This window comes from Anarhichas minor, unplaced genomic scaffold (assembly GCF_050575085.1).
Source record: "Anarhichas minor isolate MPS153535 unplaced genomic scaffold, ASM5057508v1 ptg000025l, whole genome shotgun sequence".
Lineage (NCBI taxonomy): Eukaryota > Metazoa > Chordata > Actinopteri > Perciformes > Anarhichadidae > Anarhichas > Anarhichas minor.
This window is the reverse complement of record NW_027466471.1, coordinates 9437562-9454519: the sequence shown is the minus strand read 5'-3', so window position 1 is coordinate 9454519 and position 16958 is coordinate 9437562. Positions and strand designations below refer to the sequence as shown.

General features: G+C 39.5%; 1 protein-coding gene across 1 annotated transcript; it reads left to right on the top strand.

Annotated features, from left to right (window-relative positions):
• The first annotated feature begins 1843 nt into the window (after nt 1-1843).
• rasef (RAS and EF-hand domain containing) lies at nt 1844-16522 on the top strand. Its single transcript, XM_076099668.1, has 17 exons — nt 1844-2148; nt 5914-6060; nt 7109-7199; nt 8269-8364; nt 8946-9023; nt 9143-9258; nt 10111-10179; nt 10312-10378; nt 10844-10932; nt 12103-12385; nt 13133-13273; nt 13764-13908; nt 14208-14289; nt 14435-14549; nt 15111-15221; nt 15420-15496; nt 16426-16522. The coding sequence occupies exons 1-17, from the start codon at nt 1844-1846 to the stop codon at nt 16520-16522; spliced, it is 2109 nt and encodes a 702-aa protein (XP_075955783.1).
• Nucleotides 16523-16958: the final 436 nt, after the last annotated feature.

Here is a 16958-nt window from a genome sequence, read left to right as displayed (position 1 = left end):
GCAAATAGTTGTACTTGCTCCCTCCTAACAGCTGGGCTTCCAACCATCTCACCAAAAGGAAGAGCAATTTAAAATTTGATTATTTGACTTTGCCGTATAGTTAGCACTTTTCCTATTTTTCTAAAGCCACAATAACAAAGATATTTAAAGCAAAACTATGGCATCAACAGGGGACATGGGCAAGGAACAACAAAACCTCCTGAGTTCACTCTTTCACGCCTACGATGTGGATCATTCAGGGCGGATTGAAAAACATGAGTTCTCTACTATTTGTCTGGAGCTCCATGTCCCGTCCCGAGAAGCAGACGGCATATTCAACCGCCTGGACGTCGACCACGACGGCACGGTGACTTTAGAGGAGTTCATCAGTGGCTTCAAAGATCGGAAGCAGGTAGAAGAAGATGACAGCGAACCAGAGGAAGAGAATGCATCAGGAAATGAGTTTTCAAACAACAAGGAACATGTCATATCCAGGTGAGATTTCACAGTCAAATATATGTTTTAAAAAACGTGTCGAAAATGTAGTGTGCAAAAATGTACAGGCCTTTCTTTTCATGGAATTTAAAGAATTAACATATAGTCACACTGTGGGTTGCTGTTTTGTAAAGACATGCATTCAAAATTCGCCCCTCCTCTCCTCTGAGGGTCAACGAGCGAGCGAGAGGGAAGGAGAGGAGCGCAGCACTGGTAAAGCGAGCAACAGAGGATGAAGAGAGGTACCGTTGTTAGTGAGAACAAAGCCGTGAATCACAAGAATGAAACATCATTTTCCAATTGTTTCACGGCAGCTACGTTCTAAAGCACAGATAAACAGATGCCCTCCACCTCATTCACTGAGAGGGAAAGAGCTTATGGTGACATTTTTTAGCTGCTCTTGAGGGTGGCTGAACGGGGGCCCACAGCTCACTTTTGACCTCCAGGGTTAATCCGGCCCTGAAGTTTTTCTTAATATTATTCATTAACGTGATATACACATTAAGTAATAACAGACAGTCAAGTGATAGAACACCTGTTGAAATGTATACATGCATCCATGTTGTAAGTTTGTCTTTGTTTTTATTTGTCTGACTTTTGAGCTCCATGTTATGTAATCTAATTATTATTTTTTTAAGTAAATCATTCATTAAAACAAAAACTAAAGTAATGATATTGATTAGAATAAGTTTTACAAATAAAATGACATGGAGTAGCCTACAGCATATTGTGTGTCAATGTTTATCCATCTCAGGTGTATTTTGTTATGTATTTATCTTGTGTGTTTTGGATATCATATCCTACAAATTGAATAATCTCTGATTCGATCATTTCTAAAGTTTATTCAACAACATTACAGACTATTACAGACTATATACAGACTTACATTACAGCCTTTCTCCACAATGAAAGCTCTCTCATTTGGCCTGAAGCCCAGACCTCCTCTATTGTTGAGGTAAGAGAGGAGTGAACACACACACACACACACGTACACACACATTCACACACACTGCACAAAGGGACTGATGGCTGGCGCGTTACCTGAGTCAGACACAGCGGCTTTTCTGTCCCTCCAGCTGACTACTGAAACAAACCGGGGAATTATTTGGTGAAGACAATATAGCAGCCGACGCATCCATGTGTGAGCGGTATGAATGGTTTAAAATGGATTAACCTCAATCAGACAATTTGTCAATGCGTAACAGCTGTCGCGATGTTTGGATAAGCGCGAAGAAGTCTCGAAGTTTGGAGTTATTGGAATAAAACGTCGGCGGTTCTGTAAGGTTTCTGGGTTTGCTCGTCCAGGTCTCATTATTTCACTGAAACGCCTTCTTTTTTTTCCAGCGAGCCACTTCCCTCCATCGAGGGTATGAGCGCAGAGGAGCAGCACCGGCTGCGCACCCTCTTCAACGCCTACGACGCGGACAACTCGGGGCGGATCGAGAGAAACGAGTTTCTCACCATCTGTGCGGAGCTGCAGGTGTCCGCGGCCGAGGCGGACCGGATATTTGACCGACTAGACGTCGACAACGACGGGACCGTCACCCTGCTAGAGTTCATCAGCGGCTTCCACGAACGCTACGGAGAGGACATGGAGTCGGACGGAGGAGAGGTGTCCGCCGCCTGGGAGAACTTCGAGATGAGACTGGGAGAGCAGGCCAAGTTCATCCCCCGGTGAGAGCGCACACCTGTCCGCTGGCCGGTCAGGGAGTCGGTGGATGTCTTTAAAATATGGAAATTATTTAGATGATATGAATGTGCTCAACAGTGAGCGCACTGTAGGTTATTAAGTAAAGGTGACGGTGAGACATCATGATCGCTACAGGGAAATTCACAAATTAAATATTAAAGAGAAATCCAAATATTAAAACTGGTCAAACCACTTGTCTAACACCTGCAGCCATGCTATTTGAATAACATGTTCTGGCTCAGAAAACAGTGACTGTGTTGTATATGTTGATCTTAAGAGTCTGTTTTACTGGAGGCATCTCATTATAGCCGAAAGGTAAATAAATAAGTTCTCATATCTGTTCCAATTAGGATGAGATCTGTTACTCAGCTTCCAACAAACAAGTGGATGTGTGGAGAGTGAAACCTGCAGGTGATCAATAGTTGAAACGTGTTAAATGATTAGTCATTAGAAAAAAAAATAATTGGCAACTATTTTGATAATAAATGTTTGAGATCTTTTTCAGGCAAATATGCCAAACATTATTCTACCCAATAGCTGAGAGGATTGGAAACTATGATGGACATTTTCCACCATTTTATGACATTTTGTAGATCAAACAATTAATTTACAATAGTAGTATCTATAATGAGAATAATGAAATGCATGTTATAAACAATATCTTTATTGGTAAATGGTTATACATCTGTTAATTTAATAGTCCGAGTCCTTCAGGAGGATGCGATAAAAACCTATATAATTGTGAAACTGTGCTCTTGCTCACAATAACTAATGCTCACTGAATTATATTATCATCACAATTGGCCCAGCTAAGTGACATTTTGTTGTTGTAACATATTACAACACAGTTTTCCTCTCAGAAGTCAGTAAAGAAGTCTCTCATGATGAACTTCATTTCTGAACAGCAATCCTTGTGAGACTTTTTCCACTAAAACTAATATAGGAATTTGTTTTACTGTTTACAATATATTTTGGATGGTACCACAAAGTCTAAGTATTAGAGCTGAGTGATATAGCTGAAGTCAATGTAAGGACATAATTATTATATTAAGTTATTAAGTTATTAAACAACCAACATTGATGAGCTGTATTCTACTATTAAAGATGTTATCATGCCAAACAAAAACATAACAATAATAATAATAATAATAACAATAATGTAGTTTTTTAACTGTAGTTTGCTCAGGGTCATTCATTTAAACACAAACTAATGCTTTAATCACAATATGATTCTATTTGCAATGAAGTACTGCTTAGTACAATAAAGAACCGCTGGTACGCTTTAACCCTTTACACGTTTTCTCTGTTGAGACCTTTTCTCCAATCAGGACTCCTGAATCTTTGTATGAATGGAAAAGGATGAACATGTTCAGAATCAGTTGTGACTCAGATATAAGGTTTGGTGTCTATGTGACTGACTGATGAATATTAAAGTAATTTCTAATGAATCTAATCTAACATCTAATTCATGATGCAATTAAAGTCTAATTCAGTCAGTCCTTCAGGCCTTGCATTGACTCGCCCTCGTGCTGCTGTGCTGCTGTGGCATTGGGACATTGATTGTCACAGTGGTGTTGTCTGCTAAATACACTCTTTTATCTTCAAGCTGTTGCAATCACTGTTACAGCAGTCAGCTGAGCAATGCCCCGTTGGAAAACAGCTCACTTCAGACAAATGTCTCTGTTTTTCATTTTGGAAATGAAAAGAACATTTTGCGTGACTATGAGATTGGAAAGAGGAAAAAATCCTGATGTAAGAATCTCTCAGCTGATTGAGGCAGGGACTTTTATTCAGCTGTGCACAATAAAACGGCTCCTGTGGACAAGATGTCCTCTATTTTAAATGCTCCAGAAATATTCCTTTTGAGAAATCCCCTTACCAATCCGATTACAGCATGTTTTGTAAGCATGGACATAATGTTGTTAGGTCATAAGCACCAAATCACGCAGCCGTTTCAGAGTCTGAATTAGGATTCAGGCTTTTGAGTGTGTTAAAGAATCGCTAAAATCCATTTTATGTATTTCTGTATTCTGGCTTTATGATAATAGGCACCTCCCAAACCCAAAGAGGAACAAGTAGTTACGTTTTTGTTGAATTCAGGAGAGATTCTTGAAGTAAATGCAAATAGGAAACATAGAAAAACAAGTCAGGATTTTGCACAGTGAGTTTAATTGCAATATTTGAGTCACTTGACTTATTTCTGTCCAATTTCTTTGAATGTCTGTGATTCTAATCCTGTAACGAATAACCCAAACAAAACACTTGCACTTTCTGTGTGCATAACATTATGGTCACGATTTTCTCGGATGTAGAGCTGTTTATACGACTTAAACAACAATCCTCAACAAATGATCAAATCAACTACAACCTAACAACAGTTTCTATGTTCAACTTTCCGTGCTTGTTTGTGTGTGTTTCTGTTACGATCACTTTGTGTTTAACACTATGATGTTGCAGCGCACTGTGTGTCTGAGTAATTTACAGACAGGCAGCAGTGTCTATATGCTTTAGCATAACAACCAGTCCGCCCTGTCAGAAGGCAAACACACTGTAGACTTATGTAATGCACATTTACTACTGTGCTGTGACGCAGGACGCTTCATCGCTGTATCGATACAATTATTTCAGTTCGGATTATAAGCATAGAGTTAAGTGTGTGATTAGGCTTTACCTGGACACATCCTTATGGTGTCTGTATGGTATTGTCTGGGGAACTCTGGTGAATAATTAATTGAAGTGTTTATCAGAAATAGCTATGAAGTTATTAGTTTGGTCTATTTTTAGCTCTGCATCTTTTATGTATTGGACGATGAGGACATGGTTGTAGACTCAACATAAAAGTTAGATCTTCTTGGGCTTTCAAGAAACTCAATCGACCAAACTAAATATGCACGATACCAAGGAACACCCATTTGCTTTAAGGTTGTCATTTTTAAAAGGTTTCACTTTATCATTTTGGGAAATAGCTTGTTGAGGAGGGAGACCTCGGGGAACTCTGGGTCTGGGTCGGCGACATTTAGAAATGGCTCTAGTCAAAGAGTGAGGGAAATGATTTTATTCCTGATATCACACTGGGTTACATTTCAGATGGGTCTGGAAATAACAGGAAATAAATATAATTGCTCAAGTATTGCAATAATCTCACTTACAGCTTTACAAGTAACATGCTAAACACGCGTCTCCAGGTAATACCAGTAACTAAGATTATTAGTATGTTGACAAATTAAAGTTTCAAAGAAAAGTCTATCACACTGTTCTATCAACTGCACAACAATTACTGAAACAGCAAATCTGATACAACAACATATCAACAAGTTAACACATGGTAATGAGTAACAAGGCAAACAACAATTCAAAAACGGGACTATTTGTTGACTGGGACTGGTTACTTCCTAGAGTCTCCAATGGTTGCCTGTCAACTAGTCCCAGCCAATAAATAGTCAAACCTATTAAACAAACAAGATATAAACGGGTCAATTAGTAATTAGTGAGCTTTAGAGGTGCTGGTAGGGGGATTCTGTTACCTCCGGACAGAGGAAGGCTAGCTGTTTCCCCGTTTCCAGTCTTTGTGCCAAGCTAAGCTAAAATTTTAAATCTGACAAAGCATTGTCAAACAACATTTTTTTTTTTTAATCGCCATTCACTGATGTTCAGGTTTAACAACCAGGATTGTTAAACTCTTTAAAATCCTAAAATATTGTTGGGGGAAACATTACTGTGTCTGATGTTCAATCCTAAATGTCTTCCAGGAATGAACAAGCAGCTATGTTGTACCAGAACATCAGTCTGACTGAGCCCAGACTGATAAATCAGTTTGAGAAGGTCATCATAAACTTCACTAAAGAGATCAAACAGCAGAACTCAGAGATGGAGAGCCTGGCCCTCGCCATCAAACGGTGGGGAACACACACACACACACACACACACACACACACACACACACACACACATATATACAAACACTCACTTGCATGCTTCAAATTGAGTGAAATGAAGATTTTTATATGACATTGTGAAACTGAATTGTGGAGTCTCATTTCTGATTTCCTTCTCTTTATCAGTTTAAAACTGTTTGGTAAAGGACAAGCTGCTATTTAAGTAACTGTAATCACATTTGATGAGGTATGGATCTATAAGAGAATTACCTCTTGTTGACAATGGGACTGCAAAAAAATGAGAATGTCTAAAAATGATAACTTCCTTATGTCTACTGTTATGGAATAACAATGCTAACACTGTATAACTGCATGCTGCAGGCTCATCTGCCTGTTGATCTTTGTGCATCGCCAGTGTCTTGCAGAAAACGTATTTCTCCATTAAATCAACTCCACGGTCTTGGTGATTTTTTTAATGCGTTGATTAACTATAGGATCAAATGCAACACCAAGATTCTTGATGTCGAGCAGGAATAGTGACCAGCATCTCATTATTATCATAATTTATAGCAGCAGGAAATGACGTGGCAACCAGGTTAAATTGATTAAAATACACATGCCACTTTTATAATATACTTGTTTTCACGTACTGTTATCTGTTTGTTTGTTTACCATATTTTAGAATGATGTCTTGATTATTGCACTGTGTTCATTGTTTATTGTTATGCACAATTTTCAGGGTCAAATTCCTTGTATGTGTGACCGACATGGCAATAAACCGTTCTGATTTTGAGTCTATGTATAGATTAAGACAACACCCCCACTTTGTTGAGTAGCCCGAGCAAACATTTAATGATAAAAAAAAAACATTTGGTTTAAGATAGTTTCATAAAAATCCACGATATCATCATCAGTGATCTGATCTTTATAAAATCAAATATCGGGGCTTCTTGTTGGGGCTGCAGCTTTCAGTAATCTGATGAGCTACCAGTAGATGACGTATTAATTAGGGATTGTTTAATTATATTTAATGGATGGATGGTGAAGTTATCCTGTTATTGTTTTGCAGAGCGCAGGACCAGGCATCTATGCAGCTCAGTGAAATGGAAGATGATATGGACCAGCGCATTCATGTTGCTGAGAAAAAAACACGAGAGCAGGTGGGACAAAACTCAGACATAAAACCCCCTAAAACCCCAAACCATCACTCTCTGAGCATGTTTTAATAGTCCTGCCTCATGTGTTTGTTTCTCTGGACTTTGTGTGGACAAAAGCGATAAGCAGGATGCGTTTGTTCAGCTCTTCCCTCATATCAAACAAACGTAGGCGGTTGAATATCAGATTACTCATCCAAACACAGACACGCCTGCTGATCAGCTGGATTTCACAACACTGTGGATCCCAGATATGAAACAGTAGAAAGATGGAGGTGCTGGATTATGCTTTAGCCTCCAGCGTTTAATGTGATGTGTCTAGGGTTATTTGTGATGACATGGGTTTGGTGATGTGTGGATGAAAATGATGAACGTCTGTCATTGTGTGCTGCTGACAACTGTCAATAATGAGGCAGGCATATATTACTGGAACAGGAGCTTTTTAATTCTTTAATTAAAGTCGTTCTGTCTTGTTAGCCTTTGTTTTCAATCTTTTTCACGGATTCTAAACTACTGGATTGAGAGATTTATGAAAGCTGGAATCTGGTGAAACAGTGTGGTGGGTGAAATAATAAAGATTCGATAACAATATTTAGCTTTCCATGACATCAGATGAAAAGTGAAAACGGCTGACTTGGCGACAGAACAGTACAGATCACTTGCTGGGTCAGGCATCAGACCGTGTGCTTTATTTAACTTGTATTCATTTAATCTTATCTTTGGCCCTGACGTTTCTTTAAAGCTTGTGCGGGACCATAAGTGCTGTTTTATCGCTTTGTGCATAAACTTATGTAAGTGTACTTTTCACCGACTTGGGAGCTGCTGTTTGTTTTGTGTTTTGTGCATGCAGTCATGTTCCGACTCCTTTAAGAGAGGTCGTTATTTTTAGAATCTGTAGATACACAGCTGCTGATATCGATTCCCCAGCGGCCTCCGTCATTGGTTCAAAACCTGCCCCTAAAATAGTCACAGATTAATGTGTCACAGATGCAAACTTTCATTAACTGCTATCTTAATGCAGCTAATTATTTGATCTATGTTTGTTTGTTTTTTGCGTTCGTTTGTGTCCTTGAAGGAGAAAAGGAAAACAGAGGCCGCATTGAGTGAGTTACGGAGAAGTTATGAAACTGAAGTGTGTGAGCTGCAGTGTAAGATCCAGACCATGCAGATGGTAAATGTTTCACCTCTTTGACTGCACTTCATTTTCACTACAAAACACCTTCAACGCTGTAGGTCAGAGCCCTCATACGAGATTCTGCTCATTGTTACGTATCGCATGACGATAATAAGCAATGAGTGCGTGGTATCAACTGTTTAAACAAATGATTTACTATCTTACTTAGTTTAACTATCAGAATAAAATGTCAGATAAGAGATATGTCTGCAAAACTTTAAGCTACACATTACTAACGTCAGAGGAAAGTCTTAATGAACAAGCGTGTCAAAAAATACAGTGCTGCAGTGTTGTACTATCCGGTCATGAGGGCTCAGGCTTCATATGGACTGCACTGCTGCAGAGAAGCTCGCATTTCACAGATTTGGATGCAAACAAATAAACGCATCTTAAAAGTTAAGTGTAATGTGCATGTTTGAGAAAGACACACTTCTGTTTAGTGGGAAATAGAGTCACACTGACTGCATTCACAAGAAGCTGAACCAAGACTGATTTACTCTTTCACTCATGAAAACACAAATGTCAGCCGGACTCACGTCAAATAACCTTAATCTTAAATATGTGAACTCGTTCATCAGATAGAAGAGAAGTACAAGAACATCACCGTGAAAGACGAGAGTCCAGCGTTGAGGAAGAAGATCAATGAGCTACTACTGGTGAGACTGAATGTTTCTCCACTCATTGATAAATGTCAGGGAAGTTTGTATCTGGCAGGGTTCTTACTTTTTCTCTCAGTTCCTACTTTACAACCCACTCAGACTCTTTCTTTCTGCAGGAGAACCAGAAGTTAAAACAGGAGCTGATGAAGTCTCAGACTAAAGTTGCCTGTCTGCGCAGTGAGATGGACTCGCTGAAGACGGAGCTGACCGATCAAAGCATCAACTCTGAACGGTGATCTTATTAGGGTTTGATCTGCTGTTCCCTTATGTATGCTGTGTGTTCAGGTGTATATGTTTCATTTCTTTAACTTTCAGTTTGCGTCATTCGACTGGATTTATCTTGACTCATGTTGAGTTGAGTTTCAGTCCTTTTTGCAGTCTTTTGCGAGACGTTGAAGGTGAAGCACAGCTGAACAGGCCTTGGCATCTCTGTCTCTGCTGATCATACATTAGGATGCATTTTTTATTTCTCACCGTGAGAAGTTTAATAAGACTACCTCTGTCTACATGCATACACACTCTTTGCTTCCAGTGTAAACTCTGAAAGTCTAAACCTACGATTACTGGGCTGCAGAACAGGTTTTCTCTCCTTTTTCTCACGTCTCTTGAAGGTTTTTGTAAACCCGAGAGTAACAAATATTGTTCTCCCTCACACGTAGAAAGCCCCACTGTTTAGCAACAGAGAATGACCACCATTCCTCTGAAGGTGCATTCGTTCCTGGGGGGGTGTATTCATTTTGTCACAGCTGAAACAGGATATCCTGGAGTGACTGCACACACACACACACACAATGACTTCTTCATAAGCGTTACTTAGCAACAGAAGCAACAGGGCCACCACCAGGACGATACTCCGCCTCCTCCTCCTTTGAGGTGTCTCATATCAATCATAAATTAGGTGTAATGTCTTTGACTTAATCAGTAGATCTGATGTGAAAATTGTGTAGTGGCCATGTTGTGTTTAGGATGTCCCTTGTGTCACTAAAAAGAGATTTCCACTGGCACTAAGTCAGGTTGTAATAACTGTGATTGCTCTTGTGGCTTGTATTCATAACAATTAACAATTGTTGGTGTTTTGCTGCAGCGACGAGGAGCTCATGACACACTTCTCTGATGAGCGAGACATCCTGGAGAGCCAGATCGAGATTCTGCAGTAAGTCAGACAACTAATGTTTGTATGTATGAGAGGTCTTCTACTAGAGACGGGACGAGATCTTGCTGTACTCAGAAATAACTTGGATTCAAGGAAGAAAAATACTGATGATCTCTCCTTCTGTGTGGATAGGACAGCCAACAGGAAGCTGCACGACAGCAACGATGGTCTGAGGACTGCCTTGGAGAGGACCAACAGGGTAAAGCTGCACAGTTAATACAAGAATAACCAAAACTCAAAACTAGTTCAGTTTGAAAGTGACTGAAGTTATTTCATCGGTAGACTCCATATAAACTTGGGATTCTGACGCTTCTTTATATAAATAGTCAGTTTACTTTTGGGTCATTTGACAGGATTTATTTGTGGCTTTTGTTGCTTTGAGTTGAGCTTCAATCTTTTTTACGATCTGAAAGACATACAAGTTGAATTGCAGTCTAATAGAGCTCATCATCAAAATGGATTAATCAGGTTTTACTCCAGCTCTCTCTGCTGATTGTATGTCTGGTGATGCATTTTAAATTTTTCGCAGTAAGAAAGAGAGAACAGTAACAGAGTTTGTGTGTTACATTGTTCAGCAAAACGATCACAGTATTAACACTATTTGTCAATTTCAGGCAGCCATGAAATGATGGCAACCTAATGTTTAATTGTTGTTGTGTTACAGTCTAGTAACGGTGGATCGCCAGGAGACATCAGGGACAGAAGCAGAAATAAAAGCATCTGCTACACATCACCTTATGCACTAATGGATCGGTAAGACCTGCAAACAATGCAGATGGTTAAGAATTGTTTAGAAGTCTAGTCTAACTTTATATGTGTTTTAATATCAGCACTCCTTCTGCACCTCGGGTGAGTGCTACTCTTACTCTTAGTGTGTATACAGTACACTATATATGTTATTATATTATTAGTCCTAAAGCATTTAAATGAATCCTTTGAGAAACTGGATTTTTGAGCACTTACAGTTCATCATTTTCAGTTTCATGGAGGACAGAAGTTCAATGTTAGGATTTAAGATAAATAAATAATTAGCAGCTTTTTACATAGTAATAAAGTAAATGTTGAATGTGCTGAGAAATATTTTTTAAGGTGTTGTTAAAGAAGCTGAACCACATGATTCTGTGGTGTTGAGGGGTTAAGTTTTGTCTCAATGTGGTAAGGGAGGATGATATGAATTGCATATGAATAATGACATCTTAATAAGAGGTGGAACTGCAACTGCAATTAAGTATTTTAGCATTAGCAGTAAAGGTGTTACATGATGCAATTTACAAACATTGTATAGGCTACCCACACTGCCCTTAGGCTTAGACCTGGGCTTACACAGCTTTCACGCTGGCACAGTTGGGGCACATTTCAAAGTGGGCAAACCCCGACTTGTATCCCAGGGCTTGCTGGCCCAGCCCTGTAGCATGGTTAGCCACTGAGTTAGCAGGGTTATCTCCTGAATACCATTTAGTCTTTATTTTAGTCTTTATTCATCCGCATACAGTGAGGGGTCAGAGGTGTACAGCAAAGATCCCTGGCTGGGTTTGAACTTGGGACGTTGTGGTTATGTGGTATTCATCTTTGGCAAAAGGTCACCATGATAGCGGGTAGTTGTGTTTTTGGCCAAATTTGAACACAATCGTCTCTCAGATTTCTGCTCCCACAACAAATCCATGGAGGTAATACGTGGTTGACCACTTTATACTGAAGAAATAGTAAAAATGTTGTATGGCTGTGGACCAATGTGTCCAAACTGTTAACCACCATTATGCTGGGACCACGGCAGAACTCTCAGACAGATATCGCAAAACTTAGGCAGAGGAAAATGAAAACGAAACTATCTGAGTGGCTGGATACCACTAGGGATAGGTCTCTTTGTAATTTTGCTAAACCTTGTGTTTTGTGTCACAAATTCTTTCCTGACCTCCTCCTCAGGTTCTCCCAGCCTATGTACAGCCGCCGACCCAGCTGTGACAGTCTGGCCTTGGCCATGTGTGACCCAGGCCTGAAGCGCAGAAACAGCAGTGAGTGCGAGGAGGACAGCCTACCTGAGGTCTACATGGACAGCGGCCTGTCGACACTCAGAGGTTCCCACGGAGGCTACGATTCAGAGCAGGAGGCCAAAGGTCAAGAAGAAGAGGAAGAGGAAGAGAGGGAGAAGAAGAAAGGGGAGAATGACAACAAGGATAGCGTGACGGGAGAGAACTCTGATACTGAGGTGAGACAATAAGTGACACAAGTGTACATGCCCATCGATACTGCAGCAATGCAATATTTGTTTGAACAAGTCTAAGAGTCTACAATCATCATCATCATAGCAACATGCTTACAATGACATGCCAACACTGACATGCTGATGCAGGTGTAATGTTTACCACAACACCGTCTTACTGTTTGAGCATGCTAACGTTTGCTAAGTAGTAGGGCTGCAACTAATGCTTATTTTCACTGTCAATTAATCTGTCGATTATTTTCTCTATTTGTCGATAAATTGTTTGGTCTATTAAATGTCAGGAATGATGTTCAGTGTTTCCCAAAGCCCAAGAGGACATCTTGAAACGTCTTGTTTTGTCTACAACTCAAAGATGTTTTTGTTTACTGTCACAGAGGAGTACATAAACCAGAAAATATTCACATTTTAAAAGTTGAAAGAAATTTCACTTAAAAAAACAACTACTCATTGATTATCAAAGTAGTTGCAGATGAATTTAATAGTTGACAATTCATCGATTCATCTTTGTAGTTCTACTAAGTAGCACTAACACAAATTACAGCTGAGGCTAATTTGCAGGTATTTGGTCATAAACTAAAGTATTTAACAAATTGAAAACATGACTTTCAGCAACTTTCTCATGTTTACAGCTGTACAGGTTGTAATGTTGTAAAGAAGTTAGTAATAACATGTGAATTATGCGTGTGAGTACATTGTTGTATTAATGACTGCTATTGTGTGCCTACATCACAGCCAGCAGAGACTCAGGACAGTGAGTCATCATTTTGGTCAGACAGCAGCTCAGTTTTGGACTGGAAGCCATCTGAATCCATTAGTGTGACCAAAACCCCAGCCCCAACTACACGAAAAGCCCTGAGTGCCATCAGTGTTCAGGTAAGAGAGACAGGAGATAAGAAAGAGAGGGAGGTTATCCTGTAGAAGATAGGAAGGAGGGATGTGTTCTGCCACCACAACCTGAGGCAGACAGAAGGAGGAAGAAAGCTCATAGGATTGTTGAAAATGTGTTTTGTTTCAGGACAAACTTTACAGTTTTAGCTCCACCACTTATATGGCAACAAGTTCATCAAACTCATCAGTGTGTCCTTTTCTTAACAAAACACTTTAACATTGTGTACATTGCAATCTCTAGTTGTTGCTAGTGGGGCTTAAGAGTTTGTTGTGTGTATGTATGAGCCATAAATGTATCTTCTCTGTCCCTGAAGAGAGCTGATGATGGACAGAGATACAAATAAGAAAAGCAACAATTGCAAAATAGAGGACAAAATATATTTAACGTGAAGAAAATGTGCAGAATACAAATGCAGTCAAGTTACCACAGTGTTGCATGCCTCACTCTGCCTCTCTGTCCCCTCTCCAGAAGGAGGACAAGGACAGCAAGGACCTGGGCTACATGACATCAGATAAGGCCTACAGGATTGTGTTGGCTGGAGATGCTGCTGTGGGAAAGTCCAGTTTCCTGCTTCGCCTCTGCAAGAACGAATTCAAATTAAACTCCAGCGCTACACTGGGTTAGTTGAAAGAACCAAAGCCAACTGTTTGCCGATCTTATGTTGGTTCAACAAGCTTTATTGTCTTGTTCTCTCTTCCTTTACCTGTCAAATGAAGGCAACAACTGTTCACCAAGACTGACTAATAATACATTTCTGCATATGAGGCATGAAGTCATAGCTTCATTAAATATATAGTTAATCTGATCAGGCACCGTCCCTGAGCAAGGCTGAGACTACTGAGTAAGATGTGTCTTTTCTCTCTTTTTTTACCAGCTTAGTAGGGTGTCATGTTGCTTGTGTCTCCTTTGTGTGTTCAGGAGTGGATTTCCAGATGAAGACTCTAGTTGTGGATGGAGAGACTGTTTTACTACAACTATGGGACACTGCAGGACAAGAGAGGTGTGTGTTGGTGTGAACGTTAAACTAAACTACACACACAACAGTGCATAAGGACATACTGTATTTATCCTATCACAACCAATAAGTATAATAAGGGTCATATATTTTGTCTGTATCTTCGATCATGTTCTCCCCTTCCTCTCAGGTTTCGCAGCATTGCAAAGTCGTATTTCCGCCGTGCGGATGGTGTGTTGCTGCTGTACGACGTCACCTGTGAGAAGACCTTTCTTAATGTTCGAGAGTGGGTGGACACGATCGAGGTAATTCAGCACTCTTCTCAAAAGTTGCTGACTGACATTGTTTGTATTTAGCAAAGAAGTTCCAGACCTCAGCAGAATATAGTGACGGTGAAATCCAGCCACTGTTCTGTAATTACAATTTGTATTGGCAGCGTTCGTGCTATCATATGGTAAAAAAAGTAAAAGTGTGTCACATGCTCATTTGAATATCAAACTAAGTGATCTTGCTTTTTTGTCTCTCTTTTTACATGCAACAGATATGTAAGTGTTGGATGTACATTGTTTGAACCGTGCTCTGCTGTTATACTCTGGGCATGCTGACATTTATGTGACTTTTGATATATGCATGCTTTACGTGTATGTCATGTGTTTTCTGATATAATGTGCTCTCTGTGGTGCTTAACGTCAAACCAATTGTTTCTGTTTTTTTCAAATTCCTTCAGTACATAAATTCTGTTATCAACATGCTGCAAAACATGTACAACAATACAGCAGTTTACAATATTTAGGTACTCTGCAATATTTTGTTTTCCTTTTCAGTTATTCCTGTTTTTACCATCTTTTTTCTTTTTGTTTGCATAGCAGGATGTGTCCCAGGAGGATATTCCCATCATGCTTGTGGGTAATAAGTGTGATCTTAGACAAGATCGAGCAAACTGTGTTCCTACCAGCTATGGAGAAAAACTGGCCATGGTACTGACAAACATACACCTTCAATTTATTTTACAATACATTTGGTGCACTGCCTTACAAACTCATCTGTTATCCTAGTTTAATCCAAATGTCAATCAAAGTCATAACTCTCAATTTTTTGCTCGCTGTAGGTTGATGACTGGCACTCAAAATAAATATGTGATTAAAAATGAATAATTTCCTTTATTCACCCAACAGACATACAACACTCTGTTCTGTGAAACTAGTGCCAAAGATGGCTCCAACATCCTGGAGGCTGTGCTGCATCTGGCCAGGTGAGATACAACTGATTCATTCAGACATTTTAGTTGTTAGAAACAGGTGCAATTGATAAATACGTATTGTCTTCCATTTAGTTCTGGCCAGGGCACTTGTGTTGTATGTGCAGGCTAATTGGCTTAGTGGGACATTAAAATCGAACATTGCTGATGTTAAGTTAAAATGTCTGCCAAGAGAAAGATTAATCACCAGTCCCCAAAAAAACGAAGGTACACCATCTCTGACCATCATCTAATCTTTTGTTTTACCGGTAAATTCCAAAAAAGGAATCAGGACCACCTTAAATGCAGTTATGAACAGCAAATGCTCTTTATGCCAAGCTCCTACTTGTGACATTTGCTGCCCTCTAGTGTGTAAAAATAAGACCAGAATTATTGCTGCAAAGGAAAACAAACATGGGAGTTAAAGGTGCACGGTGGAGTTTTCTTGTAAATAAACAAAAAGTTATGTTTACATTCAGTGTTACCCACCAAACCACATTTTGTGTATCCTTGAGGTCAAACAAATATGTTTTCTAATAAAACATTTCCAAAAACGAATTTTTTAATCTAAATTCTGCATTGTTGCCATCCATGTTAACCTCCTAGTAGTATTCTTCTTCCCTGCATTGGTTGGAGCATTGCAGCATATTATCTTGGCATATTGCTACCACCTTGATATACGAAACAGGGACCCACTCATAGTTATACAGCCTCATAGAGCTACTAGAGGTCCAAACCTTGAAAAGGAACCTTTATATCGGTCTCAAAATACACACGTTAGAATGGAATTAGCAAGTTCTCTATTTGGACTGACATGACATAACACTCAAAACAACAGAAAGTTCTCAGTTACTGTAAATGTAAAATACTGTAATGTTTTAGTGTGAGATTGTCCTCCGTAAATGTCTTGTTCCACCTGTTCCTCTTTTCTTTCCATCCCATAGGCAGGTAACCAAACAGGCTGCATTTGATGAGAAAAGTGAGTCGCTGCCCAACTTAGACGCTCCAAGGAAGAAACCGAACTTCTCCTGCTGCACCTGATCAAATTCCTCAGAGCTGGATCTCATCACAGGTGATTAAAGGACTACAAATGCAAAAAGACTTCCAAAACAGAAACGAGACATAATCTCTGCAGCAGTATAGCAACAGGAACAAATCATCGTCGTGAACAACCAAAACAAGTAAACATGTGGATTAAGTTAGCCAACGATCATGGGATCCCAGCAGAATACTCGCAACTTCTCACATCACAACTTGTCATTGAAGGTTATTTATACATGATATATTGAGCTGTATTACAGGGTCGAACTGTGAGTTAATCTATGAATGTTTAAGTCAGTGCAAATGTCTTGCCATGTGAAAGTTATCTTCATTTTTTATTATGCTATTACACATATTTGCATAAATTCCTTCAACATATGATTTGCACAGTTTGCTGGCACTCGTGAAGATACTCCAAGCAAATCATGAAAAGAGA

Bases quoted from the DNA above. Each gene is read 5' to 3' on its own strand.
- rasef (XM_076099668.1), top strand. From the start codon at position 1,844: ATGAGCGCAGAGGAGCAGCACCGGCTGCGCACCCTCTTCAACGCCTAC. The intron at 8,365-8,945 runs GTAAATGTTTCA...CTCGTTCATCAG, and splicing joins AGATCCAGACCATGCAGATG to ATAGAAGAGAAGTACAAGAA. The intron at 10,379-10,843 runs GTAAAGCTGCAC...GTTGTGTTACAG, and splicing joins CCTTGGAGAGGACCAACAGG to TCTAGTAACGGTGGATCGCC.